Source organism: Microcaecilia unicolor, chromosome 3, assembly GCF_901765095.1.
Source record: "Microcaecilia unicolor chromosome 3, aMicUni1.1, whole genome shotgun sequence".
In the NCBI taxonomy this organism is placed as follows: Eukaryota; Metazoa; Chordata; class Amphibia; order Gymnophiona; family Siphonopidae; genus Microcaecilia; species Microcaecilia unicolor.
Window position 1 is genome coordinate 256,318,318 of NC_044033.1, and position 17,198 is coordinate 256,335,515.

General features: G+C 47.7%; 1 protein-coding gene across 1 annotated transcript in view; it reads left to right on the top strand.

Moving 5' to 3' along the window:
• Positions 1 to 17,198, top strand: part of LOC115466622 (cathepsin D-like) — a 37,108-nt gene that overhangs the window by 4,281 nt on the left and 15,629 nt on the right. Inside the window, exons 2-6 of the mRNA XM_030197986.1 lie at positions 1,452 to 1,575; positions 2,541 to 2,664; positions 2,953 to 3,071; positions 3,732 to 3,931; positions 15,037 to 15,159. Of these exons, the coding sequence (XP_030053846.1) occupies positions 1,452 to 1,575; positions 2,541 to 2,664; positions 2,953 to 3,071; positions 3,732 to 3,931; positions 15,037 to 15,159 (690 nt within the window). The remainder of the gene's footprint in view (positions 1 to 1,451; positions 1,576 to 2,540; positions 2,665 to 2,952; positions 3,072 to 3,731; positions 3,932 to 15,036; positions 15,160 to 17,198) is intronic.

The window sequence follows — 17,198 nt, forward strand, 5'->3', positions numbered from 1 at the left end:
CCCCTTGTAGTTGTAGGCTGATTTCTAACCTTCCTCATGATCAAGGATACCCCACGAGGTGAGATTTTGCGTGGAGCCCCAGATCTTTATCGATTGACAGTCATTTTGTACTTCTTCCATTTTCTTACTATGGCACCAACAGTTGTCTCCTTCTCGCCCAGCGTCTTACTGATGGTTTTGTAGCCCATTCCAGCCTTGTGCAGGTGTATGATCTTGTCCCTGACATCCTTAGACAGCTCCTTGCTCTTGGCCATTTTGTAGAGGTTAGAGTCTGACTGATTCACTGAGTCTGTGGACAGGTGTCTTTCATACAGGTGACCATTGCCGACAGCTGTCTGTCATGCAGGTAACGAGTTGATTTGGAGCATCTACCTGGTCTGTAGGGGCCAGATCTCTTACTGGTTGGTGGGGGATCAAATACTTATTTCCCTCTGCAGAATGCAAATAAATTCATATACTTTCCACAATGTGATTTTCCGGATTTAATTTGTGATGTGCTATCTCTCACTGTTACCAATAACCTACCCTTCAATTATGGGCTGCTCATGTCTTTGTCAGTGGGCAAACTTACAAAATCAGCAAGGGATCAAATACTTATTTCCACCACTGTATATATGCAACCTTATACGCGCTTTAGGCGACTGCCTAGGTGGATTGTCTGTCCAGTTGCACCTTCAGATTTGCCCCTGAAGCAGACACTAGGTGCCAAAACATGTGGGGCAGATGTACTGTTATGTAAAGTGTTTTGGACGTAAGAATTCCACTTTCAATAAGGTTGTTTCATTAAATAATGTTTGAAAATAGCTCTGGGCTCAGTATTTGCTGCTCTGTGCTTTTTATATGATCGGACTGCAGCGTTTGGACCTCTTGTTTGTTTTTATCTAAATCTTAGCCCAAGTTGATTGAATTTGGCACCTAAGTGCGGAGGCTTCATTTAAAACTCCGGAGAACAGATGGCGGGAAAAGCTCCCCTTGCATTAGCCATGCGCCAGCCACGTCAGTCCTCATCTGAGAAGCCCAGAGCACCAGGCCACCAGATTCACTCATCTTTGATCTCCTCTTATTCATGAAAATTATATTTTTATTTCTGATACTAGACATTAGAGTGGTGAAAACTGCAATTGGAATTGGTATAATTATAAAAAAGAAGGTTCAAAAAAAGTTTAAAGTTTTTCACTCTTGAAGGTTGGGGTTAACTAGACCAGATGACGTCCCCCTCATCAAATATTTCAGGTGTTGTGGTGATTGGCCGCTATTCCGTTAAAATGTTGGACTGATGGTCCTTGATTACCAATAGAGGTGCTAGTCTCAAAACTTTAAAAAAATATATTTTTCTGTTAGTTGGTTGTCTTTACTAACAGGTGAACCTTCTTCGACTCTGTCTGTGCTGGGGCAGGGTGGGGTCAGATGTACGATCTCTCTGTGTTAAGTAACTGAGTTGCTCTTTGCAGTGTCCCCCTGAAGAAGTTCCGTTCCATCCGGCACACACTGAGCGACACCGGGCTGTCCATCGAGGGCCTTCAGTTAAGGGACAATGAGGTCGGCATTCCCGAGAAACTGACCAATTACCTGGATGTAAGTGCGCAGCCCAGGAGGTGTGAGGTTCACATAAATACTCTACAATTCGTGGCACGAGCTGACTCTATTCACCCTGGACATTCATTCAACACAGGCCAAACGTGTTCTGTATAAATGGAAAAAAGACCAGTATCTGTGCATAAAGGAGTGGGATAGAGGGAGGTGTTTTGGTTGGCTGGTTAGTTTATAACCACACGGGGGAAAGGATTTATCTCACAACCTTTATTAGCACTAGCTCAAGGGAAGCTACATCCAGGTACAGGAGGTATTTTCCTGTCTCGTGGGGGGGGGGGGGGGGGGGGGGGCTTATGCTCACGTTTGTACCACAAGTCATGGAGAGTTGCAGAACGGATTAGAACTCAGGCTTTCCTGCTCTAACTAGCAGCTTACTCCTTCTTGTAAATTGTTTCATGGCAGATAAATTGGTGATTTCAATCTACCGGGTGTCTCTTCTCTCTTTCCCATGATTAAACCAAGACCAGCTCCCTCCCCTCATTCATGTACCAAATGTATAACTGTGGTTCCTGGTGGCAGTGGCTTTTACCCTCATCCTCCCACTGGCCAGGCCTTTGAAAACTGCCTAGCAGGTTACGTCAGACCTCCTTGCATCCAGATCGGGTCCAGTGTCTCATCACCAGGCTTTGTGAACATCGTGTCATGCTTTCCTCCCACCCCCAGAGAGAGGAGATCACACAGGTGAAGCCCCACAGCCCCTCTACGAAGATTGCCAACTGGATCCAGATTCACCCAGCAGGGTTCATCCAGTCCTGGATTTATCCCATTGCATGCAGGGACCTGTAGTCTTGCTTTTCTTAGGGAATCCGGATTGGAAATCACAACCACAAGTCCCTGCATGTAATGGGGTAAACCAGGACTGGATCAGCCCTGGCGGGTGAATCTGGATCCAATTGGCAATCCTAGCCTTTACCTGGCAGCTCATTGCCCTTCTGCTCTTTTTTTAGGCACAGTATTACGGGGAAATCTCCATTGGCACACCACCTCAGCCGTTCTCCGTGGTGTTCGACACAGGCTCCTCCAATCTGTGGGTCCCCTCCAAGAAATGCTCCTTCCTGGACTTTGCTTGCTGTGAGTATGGAACTGCACAGGACACGGATGCTTGATCCTGCCCCTGGGTGGAAACTCTCTGCAGAGAGGTCGAAAATTACCCCTTGTAAACAGGCCCAGAAATTACCTTTATATACAGGACACTGGCCTTGAGTTCATCTGTATAGAATACCCCTCCCCTCCAGAAATCACCTTTTTCATTAAGGCTATAGGGTCTATCCATAGGGAACACACATTTACAGTCCCTTCGCCCTGCTAACTTTTTTTTTCATGGTTCTTCTTTATCATTCCACATTGTGAATTTTTCAGGGATCCATAAACGATTTAACTCAAAAACCTCCAGTACCTACAAGGAGAACAACACGGACTTCTCAATCAAATATGGGACGGGTAGCCTAACCGGATTCCTGAGTGAAGACACTGTTATGGTGAGCACGGAAATGTCCAGCTCTGAATCCCCAGACATCCCCTACATTGCTCTGATGAGTCTCTAGGTGGGGTTGAGAGGGATCTTCCCCTCTACCCTTGCACTGAGTCTGGGGTAAGTGATGGTGATCTCTTCTCCACCCACACACATCCTTTAGAACTAGCGAAAGGGTCCCCTCCCTCCTTCATCCTCACATCGTTTCTGGGGTAATTACAGATCCGTCTCCCCTCCTCACACTATCTTTGGGGTGAGAGACAGGTGGGAGTCACCCTAAAGCTGTTTCTGGGGTAACTATAGATCCATCTCCCCTCCTCTCTCACACTGTCTTTCGAGAGAGGGTGGGGCTCCCCCCTAATCAAGCTGTTTCTGGGGTAATTACAGATCTGTCTCCCCTCTTCCCTCACACTGTCTTTGGGGTGATAGGTGGGGCTCCCCCTAGTCAAGCCCTTTCTGGGGTAATTACAGATCTGTCTCCCCTCCTCTTTCACGCTGTCTTGGGGATGAGTGATAGGTGGAACTCCCCCCTAGTCAAGCTGTTTCTGGGGTAATTATAGGCAGGGTTTCCCCCCCCCCCCCCCCCCCCCCCACACCCATGTCTTGATTCCATACACCTCTGAACACAGTTAGGCTTAGGTCCATGTCTCTGCTTCTCATGTTACAGATTGGAGGGCTCAGCATCCTCAACCAGACTTTTGCAGAGGCAGTTAAGCAGCCGGGAATCACGTTTGTTTTCGCTCACTTCGATGGCATCCTGGGGATGGCATACCCCTCTATATCCGTGGATGGCGTGCTTCCTGTTTTTGACAATATCATGAAGCAGAACCTGCTAGAGAAAAACCTTTTCTCTTTCTACCTGAATAGGTGAGGCCCATGTGCAGGCACTGTTTGCCCAGGGCACATTTCAAAGGGAAAATCTGGGCGTATTTTCACTCTGAAAGTTGGTGCAGAATAAATGATTTGAAAATTACTCTCTAAGGGGGACAGTGTTATAAACCAGAGTATGTGTTAAAGAATAGTAAATTTTTAAAAATGGAAAATAAGGGAATAGCTTTTCACTGGACTAACGTAATGCATTTTTTTGGACTAGAGCACTCTGCCACTCAATTCTTTTGCAAGACTGATTACCCCAATTTATGGCACAATGACACCAGTACCGAAGTTAGCAGTCTTGCTTTAGAATTGCTTGGCAGGGTACAAGTGGCGTCACCAAATCTTTGAGGTCCCCCTTGAAATCGGAGCCCTCAAAATAGTGAAGCTGGAAGATTGGTGTGCAGAGATGCAGGCGATGCAAGCAAGAATAGATGTGCAGGAAAAAAGAATGAGAAAGAGAGGAGTTTCATAATGCTCAGGAAGAATAGAGACGGGAAACAGCAAGCATGGAGTGACATATGGAAACCCCTAGAACCATTGCTTGTGTAACCGGTGGTTAAACAAAGCAAAGCACCAAAGGAAAGCTCACCTTTCTGCAGGAAGGGCAGTGAGAGCCCCTAGGGTGCATCCTGCTGTTAGGGATCTGCCGTCCTGGTGCTGGAGTTGGGAGAAGCTGGCATCGAGGCAGCCACAGGCAGAGTCTGCAGCCAGCAGGCCCACGGGGGCTGGGGGGAGGCAGAGCCATGCACCAGCATCTGGAAATGACCTCAGAGGTGCAAGTTCGCAGCACTCCAGTTTCATGGAGAAGCAGGAGAGGTTTGGCATGGTCAGAGCCCGAAAGAGGGGGTCTGGTGAGTGGGAGAACCTCCAGGCCCCCTTGTGGTTAGAGGAGTGTCGGTTGGGTGGGTTTATGTGTTTGGGGGCCGTGGATCGGTGGGGGGCGTGATGTGTTTGGGAAGGTGAGGGGTATGGGGTTCACTGGACCACCAGAGCTGTGTGGGCCTGTCTTCCCCATTTCTCCCCTGCTCAACAAACCCCAACGCTAGCTCCGAGCTGGTGTAGAGTTTGTCACTGGAGCAGTGCCCTTGTTGAGTGCTCTGCCTGCTGAGCATTTGGGAGGAATGCAGGAGACCCTCTTTTGCATGCAATTAGCGGTCAGAGCCAGCGAGCTTTGCTTCATGTGCTTGCCGGCTCTGATCATCAAACGCTAGCCCAGTGCTAACGGCCTCCAGTGCAGAAATTAGCTAAGAAAGAAGAAGGACCTAAAGACTGAATTTGTGGCCTTTCGTTTCTGTTTTTATTAGCTGAGGTCCACGGTCTTATTATTGAAATTATTATATTTTCAGAGTTGTAAGTATATATTTTTAAAGCCTGCTCAACTTACAGTTTTTTTGGCTACTAAGCAGATCTAGCAGGAAGAGTAATGTCTGAGATTAGTTAGGTCTTTTTTCCTCTTTCGTCTATTCCTGGAGTGTTCTAAAAATCCTCCTTTTAAGTCTTGGATCTCCGTTATTGAGGACTTGAATAATAATATGCTCTGATTTGTTCGTAAAAATGTTTTCTTTCTTTGAAATTCAGTTCGTCCCTCAGATCTCACCCCTCTGCTGGAGCCTTACTGGGCTGGTGGCTGCTGTGCTGGACTTAGAGGGCTCTCTACTATCCTGCTTATTTTCGAAAGAGAAAAACACCTATAGTGCGACCTAAATCAGGAGATAGACGTTTATCTCACAAAGGCGCCCAAATCGGTATAATCGAAAGCCGATTTTGGGCGTTTCCAACTGCACTCCGTCGTGGAAACGAATAAAGTTGACGGGGGCGTGTCGGAGGCGTGGTGGAGGCGGAACTGGGGCGTGGTTATCGGCCGAGGAGAGATGGGTGTCTTTAGCTGATAATGGAAAAAAAAAGGCGTTTTTACCACGACTTTGGGTCACTTTTTTGGACCCTTTTTTTTCACGAAGAAGTCCCAAAAAAGTGCCCCAACTGCCCAGATAACCACTGGAGGGAATTGGGGATGACCTCCCCGGACTCCCCCAGTGGTCACTATCCCCCTCCCACCAAAAAGACCCCACTTTACAAACTTTTTTTCCAGCCTCTATGCCAGCCTCAAATGCCGTACCCACCTCCATGACAGCAGAATGTGTTCGATCCTGTCACAGCCTTTCCCTGGGTCAGATGTGGCTCTTGTGTGCAGTACAGGGTCACATCAGCATTGCATTGTGGTGGGTGTAGGGTATTGGGCTCCGTGATTTCATTAGCTTGTGTTGGTAGGTGGTCTCACGATGTTGGTAGGTGGTAGGCTCTTCTCCCATGGTGCTTTCCCCCTGCCTACTGGGTCAGAGTGTGCCCTGTTGTGTTTCCTGTTGTAGTCCATGCGGTAGTGGCCATTTTTGTAAGCCAGTTTTAGTTCCCTTTCCTGTGTTAGCCACGTTACAGAACTTAGTTCTTACCTTGAATGTGGCTGAAAGAGGGCATTGTACAGCATTCTGCCAGCTCTGACCTACTGCTCATCTCAGTACCAGGGAGACTCGTTGCCAGTGGGGCACAACCTCTGATCTGCAGTTAACTGTGAGTAAACGCGGTTATTCCAATAAAGGACGTTTTCGTAGAGATTAGTCTTCAGGTCTCAACTGGTGTGCCAATGTTATACAGCAGCAACAAGTCCTAGAGGCCTGCGTGTATGCAGGCCCCTGGAGCACTTTTAGTGGGTACCGCAGTGCACTTCAGCCAGGTGGTCCCAGGCCCATCCCCCCCCACTTGTAACACTTGTGCTGGTAAATGGGAGGCCTCCAAAACCCACTGTACCCACATGTAGGTGCCCCCTTCACCCCTAAGAGCTATGGTAGTGTTGTACATTTGTGGGGAGTGGGTTTTGGGGGAGGGGGGTTGGGAGCTCAGCACCCGTGGTAAGGGAGCTATGCATATTGGAGCTTTTTCTGAAGTCCACTGCACTGACCTAGGGTGCCCAGTTGGTGTCCTGGCATATCAGGGGGGCCAGTGTACTACGAATCGTGGCCCCTCCCACGACCAAATGGCTCGGATTAGGACGTTTTTGAGCTGCACGTTTTTAGTTTCCATTATCGCTAAAAAAAACAAACACCCAGCTCAAAAACGTCCATTTTTTTGAAAATACGGTTCGGCCCACCCCTTCATGGACCCGTTCTCAGAGATAAACGCCCATGGAGATAGGCGTTTCCATTCGACTATGCCCCTCTATGTTTACTAGAACCATCAGAGATAGTTTAGCATAGGATAAAGCTTCTAGAAAATCTTGGTCTCTATCAGGGTTGCCAGGTGGAAAAAGTTTTTCCCACCCAATCGAGCCCAAATCCTGCCCAAAGTCAAACCCCGCCCCTGACACCCCCACCCCCGCATCATCATCCCCGCCCCCGCCGTCATCATCCCCGCCCCCGCCATCATCAACCCCGCCCCCGCCATCATCGGTTCCGCCTCCCCCGTCACAGGCCCCACCCCCCGTCATTGGCCCCGCCCAAAATGTCATGAACCCCGCCCAAAACGTCACTAATCCCGCCCCCCACGGCCGAAAAAAATGCTTTTAAAACCGCCCAAACGACCCAAAAGCAGCCCAAAAAACCGCAACCCGCCGCGGGCAAAAATTTCCTGCGGCGGGTCGCGGAAAACCGCCCAATTGGGCGGTAAAACCGCCCACCTGGCAACACTGGTCTCTATCAGTGAATTCCCACCATGCCAGCAATTGCCCTCTCCCCTAAAGTCATGGGGGGCAGATCTTTCATTCCCTTTTAATTCCCTTAATCTGATCCTCCTCTCTCCATTCAGTGTGTGTGCATCATTTATTCCTACAAACTTTATTCCCTTCAGTGAATTAATCCCTTCATAATGCATGAAAGAGGCTCCCATCAACCTGTATATCAATATCTTAACAGCCTCCTGTACAGCTCATTTGCATGGAAAATAATAATATCTTAACAGCCACATTCCTGTACAGCTCCTGACATTTTACCAGGATTTCTTCTCTCTCCTTATTCTTAATAAAACCCACACTCAGGGAGGGTTCATTTATAGATTAGAAAATAATTTGAGAAATGTATTGCTCTTGATTGTAATTTTTCAGAGCATATAATCCTCACATTCAGTAACACCAATGGCCTTTTTTATTCTGTATCAGGCTGGCGTAATGTCCACAGTGTAGACCAGTATAAATCCTAATAAATAAATCATAATAATAAATAATAATCCTAATAATAAAATATCTGACCTCCATTACCCTATTTTAGTAAGAATCTACATCATGCTTGTCCTTAATCAGTTTTATAAGTAAATACAAAATGGGAAACATCTCTAAGCTACTTTCTCTTGTTACTTGTGCATAAAAAGCTGGTAATCATTATTATTATTTTTTTTTATATGTTCTCACAAAGGTCCTGTCTCAGAGGATATTTAACTACATCTACATTGACTTGGGAACCTAAACTTGCCAGACTTGTTGAGAAGTCCTTGTTCAAATGTTTCTCCCAGTTGTCAGCCTTCGCTTGCAGTTTCTGGGACAGGAGGGTAATAATCTCCTGTGGGTTTAGCAGAGGGACCTGACAATACCCACTGGGCATCATTGGTTGTCTGAATGTGAACCAACCTTTACTTTTCGGTTTCCACTGAAACCAGGCAATACGTTTCAGCTGCAGTTTTGGTTTTGGCCAAAAGTCTGTTTCAGTTTCGACCAGAAGTGAAAAAAGCAGGTTTTTATTTTGGTCTCTAATGTGGGATATCGTTACTTTTTATTCCAAGCTTACTTTTGAATAACAGGTTTCTCAAGTGACAAAGAAAGGCTTTTTCTGGCTTCATCGCATCTGTTCCATCAAGAGTTTCCTTGATTTTCCAGCTTTACCCACACTTATTCATGTTTTTGTGATCACTTGTATTGATTATTGTAATTCTATTTACTGTGGTATCTGGGGCTATCTTTGCCATCGTCTTCAAACACTCCATAACTCTGCTTGTTTTCTTTGTAATGCTAAATGATGTTACTATTAACTCGACACTTCTCTCCCAGCTACACTAGTTACTGATACGTTTTAGATGTTGGTTTAAGGTTCTCTGTTTGACCCACAAGGCTCTTTATCTTGGTTCTCCTTCTTATTTGTCTTCTGTCACTACAACTGGGGCATTCGGCACTGCTCGTTCGTCCACCCTCCTTTTACCACCAACAGAAGACACAGGACCAGCTGCTTCTTTGACAAATTTGGAATTTATTATGGCCACAGCCAAGCAGTTTGCATTACATCTCATAAATCGCATTTACTTCTGTTGCCAATTTCATAACTCATAGGAAACCCCTGGGTACACAGCTTGTCATTCGTTTCTTGCTCCTCGCGCTGCTAGTTGTGCCGTAAAAGCACACCCCCGGTGATTAGGGTGCCTCCCGTTTAAGGACGCACCCTGCATAATCTCAGGGTCCCCAGCCGTTTAAGCCAGGCGCCGACGCGATCACGCTAAATGGACTTCAACCTGGCCCCTTGCCGGTCATGAACTTGAACTTGACCTTGAACGTCAGCTCTTAGTTGCCGCCCCCGAGGAACTATTCTGTGCTGCCATGCTGTGTACCCGCCGTAGGTTTTTCTAATCCCTCTCCCTAACTGCTACAGCCCGCGGCAACGAAGCCTTGTTTGCCGGGGGCTCCCCCCTGTATGTGCTCCTTGGCTGCGGCATACCCGGTCCTGTAAACCCTAGTGCCCCTCCCCCCCAGTTTGTAGCTTCAATGTAATCCTGTAGGTCCAAATTAAAGATATCTAGCCCTATGTCTGATAGATGGACCCCGTCTGGTCTGTGCAACCCTGCAGAGGCTTCTGTGAGGAGGGGATGTGCAACAGCATGACCCTTCAGGGTGGCTAGAAACTTGGCCATCCACTTGTTAAGCTTCCTCCTAGTCTGGTCAACGGCCGCATGGGACCGCTCCCCTCGCCACACCCTGCGCGGTATAATATCAGACCACACCAACCGCAATTGTGGGTATGAGGATGCCAATTGTAACATATCGTGTTGCATTTTTTTTTTTTTAAAGGAGGATGCTATTTACCAGTGCTAGATCATTGCCCCCTAGGTGCACAATCAGGAGTTGATGGGGGGGGGGGGGGGGTGAGAGTTCAATCTCCATACCAAGGTTGGCAGCAACTGTGCCCATCGCATCCCTCGTAGTCCTAGCCAAGTGACTGTTACTTGCCCTCTGGGGAAACCCAAGTTCTCCCCGTGGGGCCGTACTGCTGCCCTCCTACGAGCCCAATGCACGAAGGAATGACCGCAGATCCATATTTCGCGCTCTTTCACCTGGGCACCTGCAATGTGTGAAGCAAGGTGTTATTGACAAGGGTAAATGCAATACATGAAATAAGTGATATTACAAGCAAAGCTAAAAGATGACATGAGAGCGGGCCCAGTAAGGCACAATACCCCTTTTGATAGGAAACCCCTTAGGCTTACCGGGTGCCCTGGTTGTTGGTGTACTAAGGTCTGATATAAGTCTTGTAGGCCTGCGACTTCCAGCGGCCCAGGTTCATAATTTGCTGCGCTGTCATCCCTTGGGCCGCCGCCGCCATCGCTGCTCCTATGAGAAAGGAATGGGGACTAAAACCGGTAGGCAACCCTGCTTGCTGTACACATAGAGCCAGCTGAAAACGAGTGAGTGGTGATCCGTTCTGATGGACTAGCAGCCACTCCCCCCTTGTGGGCCGAATCTGAAGGTACTTGGACAGTGACCGCACCGGGCATGTCCTCATGTCCTTTTGCTGATGTAAAGATAGGCAGGTTCCCTTAGACAGCTGGTCGGTTTTGGATTTTCTGATTGCTAAGGTTACGGAGCCCCCGTGCAAGGTGACATCCCTTAGCAATAGCCCCATCTCGGGGGAAGCGTTATGTGACTTAGCCACTAGCTCACTCACCCGCAGCGCCCCGAAAAATGCTAAAGAAAAGGCACAGCGGAACAGGCAAGTCTCATGGGGGGTGGCACATACTGCTCCAGTCGCCTGGGACAGTAGTAGCAGTTCGCCGTGCATAATGGGCCGCCTCCCATAGCGACGATGCCCTTCCTCCCTATGTCACCCTCGTAACAATCTAGTGACTACAAAACTGCGTGTCGGATTGTCTAGTCCCATCGCCTTTGCAAAGAAACCTATGGCCGCCAAGGTGACGGCCACTCGGCCCTTTCCGACCCCGTTCGCCCGGGATACCAGGAGATAGCGCACTATGGTGTCTACACTGAATGCCCTCGACTCTCCCTGACCGTCCAAGTCATCCAGGAAAGTCGCCAGGGCACTCAGGTATCTTCTCCTTGTGGCTTCTGACAGAGAGGACAGCATTAGTTCCCAAACTGCTACGGGCCAAACTGCCAGACGCTGGCCGGTATTGGAGTCGGCGATGGGTCCGCCGTCGGAGCTCGCATTCTGAATTCTGAAAACTTAAAACGAGACAAAGCATCAGCTACGGAGTTCTGCTTGCCTGGCACATGCTGCGCTTTGATCACTATATTCCCATGAAGACACTGCAACACTATGTCCCGCAACAAGTTAACTGTGCGTATCGTATGGGCGGACAACCTGTTGAGTGCTTCAACTACCGCCATGTTGTTTGAGTGGAACAGTAGTGCCTGATTTGCGAGTCTCTGGCCCCAAATGTGGAAAGTTGCCATAATGGGAAACAATTCGAGGAAGGTAATATCCTTCGTGGTCCCTGACTCCACCCACGTTGGGGGCCAGCGCGCCGCGCACCAGGCTCCTTGAAAATAAATGCCAAAACCTTCCCCCCCTGCCGCGTCCATGTACACCTGGAGAGCTGACAAAGGGGTAGGGGCATCATGCCAGAAGGAGATTCCGTTGAATTGCGTCAGGAATGTCTCCCAAACACTAAGATCAGCTTTGATGGCCTGAGTGACTCTTATGTGGTAATGAGGTTGTGTCACCCCCCTCGTTGCAAATGCTAATTTCCTTGCAAAGACTCAACCCCTGGGAATGACCCGCGTTGCGAAGCCTAAGAGACCCAGGACTTCTTGGAATTGTTGTAGCGTGGCTTTACGCAGTTGCCTCAGCTGCCACACTGCCGCCCTTAATTTGGCGATTTTGTCTCCCGGGAGCCGCGACAGTTGGCCTCTGACGTCTAATTCGATACCCAGAAAGGTGAGGTCCGTGCTAGGGCCGACCGTTTTGTCTGCTGCCAAGGGTATGCCAAATCTCTGGGCCACCTCCGAAAATGCTTGCAGCATGGCTGCGCACTGGCGGTTATCCCGGCCGATGCACAGGAAATCGTCAAGGTAATGGACCAGTGCCCCCCCTGGGGCCACCTGTTCCACCACCCATTGGACAAATGAACTAAATTGTTCGAAGTAGGCACAAGAAATTGAGCAGCCCATTGGCATATAGCGGTCAAAATAGTACTTGTCCTCGAAGCGAAAACCGAATAGGTGGAAGGAGTCTGGGGAAATCGGTAGCAATCGAAATGCCGACTCTATGTCGGCTTTCGCCAGATAGGCCTCGTGGCCATGTGCCCGAATGATTTTGATGGCCTGGTCTAAAGAAGTGTATTGCACTGAACACTCCTCCGGGTCAATAAAATCATTCACTGAGCGTCCTAATGAATAGGACAGGTTATGAATAAGCCTAAATTTACCCAGTTCCTTCTTTGGTATGATGCCAATGGGGGAAATTATTGCGGCTGAATAAGGGAGTGTGTCAAATGGGCCCGCTAACCGCTGGAGCCGCAGCTCCTTTTCTATCTTTTCCCTAGCTACCTGCTTGTAAGTATCTATGGACTTGGCATTTTTGGGGCACATGATCGATTGGAGCAGTTCCCCTTTGTAAGGAATTGGGTAGCCCATTTGAAATCCCTGCCTAATAGCGTCAGCACTCATCTCGTCTGGGTACTTAGCCAGCCAGTGCAACATGGGCTGCAGTTTAATGGGAGACGGGGCGAGCTCTGTCAAGCACTTGTGGGATGGGGTGCGAGGGGCCTCTTCTATCTTTTGGTGATCTGCACTGCACAAAAGGGTGACCGCCCCCACATTGTGAGCATGCATGGTGGAACTTACAGGGATGCCATGTACACTGTCCCCCGTTATATTGCCTGCATACCCCTTTACCTCCCTGGGGATTGATGGTTTTCCTCGCCCCCCCCCCGATCTGGAGAAAGGATTGCCCTTGCCTAGTATTCGTCTGCGCTGTTGTGTCCCAGAGACTATATCCTTTCTCTTGGGGAAAAGGCCGGTTAGTGGACATTTCTTCTAGCCATAGGTCCACCAATTTATGCTGCCATGTAATAGCTGGGTCATCGGCCATGCTCTTCCGGAATTTCGTATCATAATTGAGCCACGCCCACCCCCCATAGCGTTTGTGGGCTCCAATGATGGAGTCCATATATCGGATCAATTATTGGCTCATTCCGGGGTCTTTTTCGACTAACACTGACATGAGATATGGAACGTGGAAGTCCAGTTGTTAATGGACTTAACTACGCGCGGTTTTCTCTCCATACCAATGGTATTCAAAATTTTTTCCTGTACATTCCCGCCCTCCTCATCTGACTCCCGTAAAAGGAGCGAGAAAATATCAATGAACTCCCGTTTCCATATCTTTTCCTTCATTGTTTTAGAGACACATCTAGACAGTGTGAATACCTCGCAAACCACGTCAGCACGCGGATTAACCACCCCATGCTGAGAGACAGGATTGTCGAGGGCTTGAGCAGTGCGTGGGGCGAGTCTGTCCCGGCTAAGTGTGTCTTGGTCGATGCCGGGGTGGCCTCACTCCCTGCCTGGGACGGACTCAATATAGGGCGAGCGTCAAAGTCAGTTAGTACTTTCCTAAGGACCTCTATCATGGATGTATCCTTCGTGTGCTGTGGTGTATAGTAATTGGCAGACTCACCCGCTGCAGACAGCGCCTGAGGCACGTTGGTAGCTAAGGCTACCACCGGTGAAGGTCCATTTTCACGGGGCAGCAGCTGCTGGGGAGTCGATGCCGCTGATGTTGCTCCTCCCATGGACTGCAGCTTTTGTGTAACGGATGCCGCCCCGTGCTGATCAATACGTTTTTGTAGGTCGACCATCAGCGTGTCCGAGTCTTGGGAGTCTGCGTTCCGCGCCATCGTTGATCTCTTCCTGCTGGCGGGTGTCCGGGGCTTATTGGTGTGCTTCGCTGTCGCCGCGGTTCCTCCTCTGGGTTGCTGATTCCTGTTCGAAAGGACCTTTCCTTACCTGCTGACCCCTTTTATGTCTTCCCTCTCCGTCCCGCCCCCCCCTTTCCCTATTTTTCTTAACCCTTTCCTTCCCGCTGGCCTACAGCCCAGTTGTGTCCGGCCTCCCTAATTGGTTTGGCCTCCTCCTTTCCTTACACTCCTGCTCATTCATTTCAGTCCCTGGATTCTTACTGGCTAGTCCTTCTGTCCCCTAGAAATGCACACTACGAATTGATCCGGATATCGGCATATTATTTTTTTAATCCCCATCACTTTGGAATAGTCTCCCTCCGTATCTCTGTTCCGAACTCTCATTCTCTAAATGTAAAAGTTTACTAAAGGCTTTCTACTTTGAGCAGGCTTTTGGTTGCTCATTAAATTCTCTGTCTGTGGGGGTCAGTGGCTCTGCATTATTGCAATAAGTTTTAATTGGGGCTTTGGCTAATATAGGTGCTAGTATGCTTGTCATCCTGTCCTGTCATTTGATGGCGTTCTTTTCCAATTTTTATTTTTATACTGATTTTATTGTAATGCTGCCTTGACCTGATAACAGATTTGGTGGGATATCAAGCTCAAAATAAGCATAAACATAAACATACTGTTAACCTGTTATTAGCAACTAGGTTTTGTTGCATAAAATGAGACCTGTGTTAAAATAACCCGATTAACGGTAGCCCAGATTGGTAAATTCTCCCTTAAGAGTCCTAAGACAAATGGTGGATGGCGGGATGGATATAAGACTGATGGTGGTTTGGGTATATGACGGATGGCGGGTTGGATATGTGGGTTGGGTATAAGATGGATGGTGGGATAGGTATAGGGGCTATACTGTAGGTAGGAAGTATAACTTGCTTCTTCCATTTGTCTGAAGTATAACTTGCTTCTTCCATTTGTCTTTGCTGAAGGGATCCTACAGCAGAGGTGGGCGGAGAGCTGCTGTTGGGAGGCACAGACCCCAAGTACTACACTGGAGAATTCCATTACCTTAATGTCACTCACAAGGCTTACTGGCAGATCAAGGCTGACGAGTGAGTTCCTCCCACACCTCTTACTGTTCCCCTAGACCCATTATTTTATTATTTATTTATTGCATTTGTATCCCACATTCCCCCACCTATTTGCAGGCTCAATGTGGCTTACATAGATTTGAAACATTGTCATTGCAGGATATCAGATACAATTATTAATGTGTAATGATTAGGAGGGGTAAGAGAAGAAGGAAGAGAGTGATTAGGGTAGTTATAGAAGGTAGGCATTTCTAATTGAGTGGGTTAGTGGGGTGACTTAGTGAGGCTATAGGTTCTCATTGTGGGACTTGTAGAAGAAGAAGAAGAATGTCTTCAAGGATTTTCGAAGGATAAATGTTTTCATTGATTAGTTTAATGAGGCTATATGTTCTCATTGTAGGCCTTGTTGAAGAAGAATGTCTTCAGGGATTTTCGAAAGACAGTTGTTTCGCTGATTGCTTTCAGATCTGTAGGTAATGCATTCCACATCTGCGTGCTCATGTAGGAGAAGGTAGTGACATGCATCAGCTTGTATTTAAGTCCTTTGCAGCTGGGGTAGTGCAGGTTGAGAAATTTGCGGGATGATCTTGTGGCGTTTCTGGGAGGTAGGTCTACGAGGTTTAGCATGTAGATTGGGGCGTCTTTGTGAATGATTTTGTGTACTATCATGCAGATCTTGAACGCAATGCATTCCTTGAGTAGGAGCCAGTTTCTCTCTTAGGGGTTTTGCACTTTCATATTTAGTTTTTCCAAATATGAGTCTGGCGGCCGTGTTCTGGGCAGTTTGGAGTTTTTTGATTGTCTGTACTTTGCATCCGGCATACAGTGCATTGCAGTAATCCAGATGACTTATTACCATTGACTGTACCAGGGTGCGGAAGATGTATCTCGGGAAGAATGGTTTTATTCTTTTGAGTTTCCACATGGTGTAGAACATCTTTTTCGTCGTGTTTTTCACGTGGGTGTCAAGAGTGAGGTTTTGATCTAAGGTGACTCCAAGAATTTTCAAGTTTTGTGAAACAGGAAGAGAGCAGTATGGTGTGTTTATGGTGGAGAAGTTTTTTGTGTTATGTTGCGAGGTGAGAACAAGACATTGTGTTTTTTCTGCATTAAGTTTTAGTTGGAATGCATCTGCCCAAGTGTACATTGTTTGGAGGATTTGGTTGATCTCGTTGGTGATTTCATTTAGATCATGTTTGAATGGGATGTAAATTGTGACGTCATCTGCATCAATGTAGGGGTTAAGGTTTTGATTGGCTAGTAGCTTGGCTAGCGGTATCATCATTAAGTTGAATAATGGTGAGAAAGGTGATCCCTGGGGGACTCTGCACTCAGGTGTCCATGGAGGTGATCTGTCTGCGTTCGTTGTTACTTGGTATGATCTTGTGGTCAGGAATCCTTTGAACCATTTGAGAACTGTGCCTCCTATTCCGAAGTATTCTAGTATATGTATTAGTATATCATGATTAACCATATCAAAGGCACTGGACATGTCGATTTGCAGGAGGAGAATGTTGTTACCAGTCGCAATTGTCTGTTTGAATGAGTTCATTGCGGACACTAGTACAGTTTCGGTGCTGTGGTTCGACCGAAATCCTGATTGAGATTCGTGAAGAATTGAGTGTTTATTTAGGTATTCAGTAAGTTGTTTCGTTACTATGCCTTCCATGAGTTTGGTCATGAGTGGAATCGATTCTACTGGTCGATAGTTGGTTAGGTCCACTGTGCTTTTTTTAGCATCTTTCGGTAACGGGGTGAGTAGGATGTTTCCTTTATCCATGGGAAAGAGTCAGTTTTGAAGCCTGTAATTTATGTGGTTCGTGAGGTCTGTTTTGAATTGTTTGTGTGCGGATCTTATTAAACTGTTAGGGCAGATGTCTAATTTGCATTGTGATTTGGCGTATTTTCCGAGCCAGTGTGAGATTTCCTTTGATGAGAGCGTGTCAAAGTCGGTCCATGATCAGTCTGCTGGGCATTCTCCGGGGTTTGGGTCTAGACATTCAAGGATATTTGTGTAGTCCGTTGTGTTGGTGGGTATCATGAGTCGGAGCTTTATGATT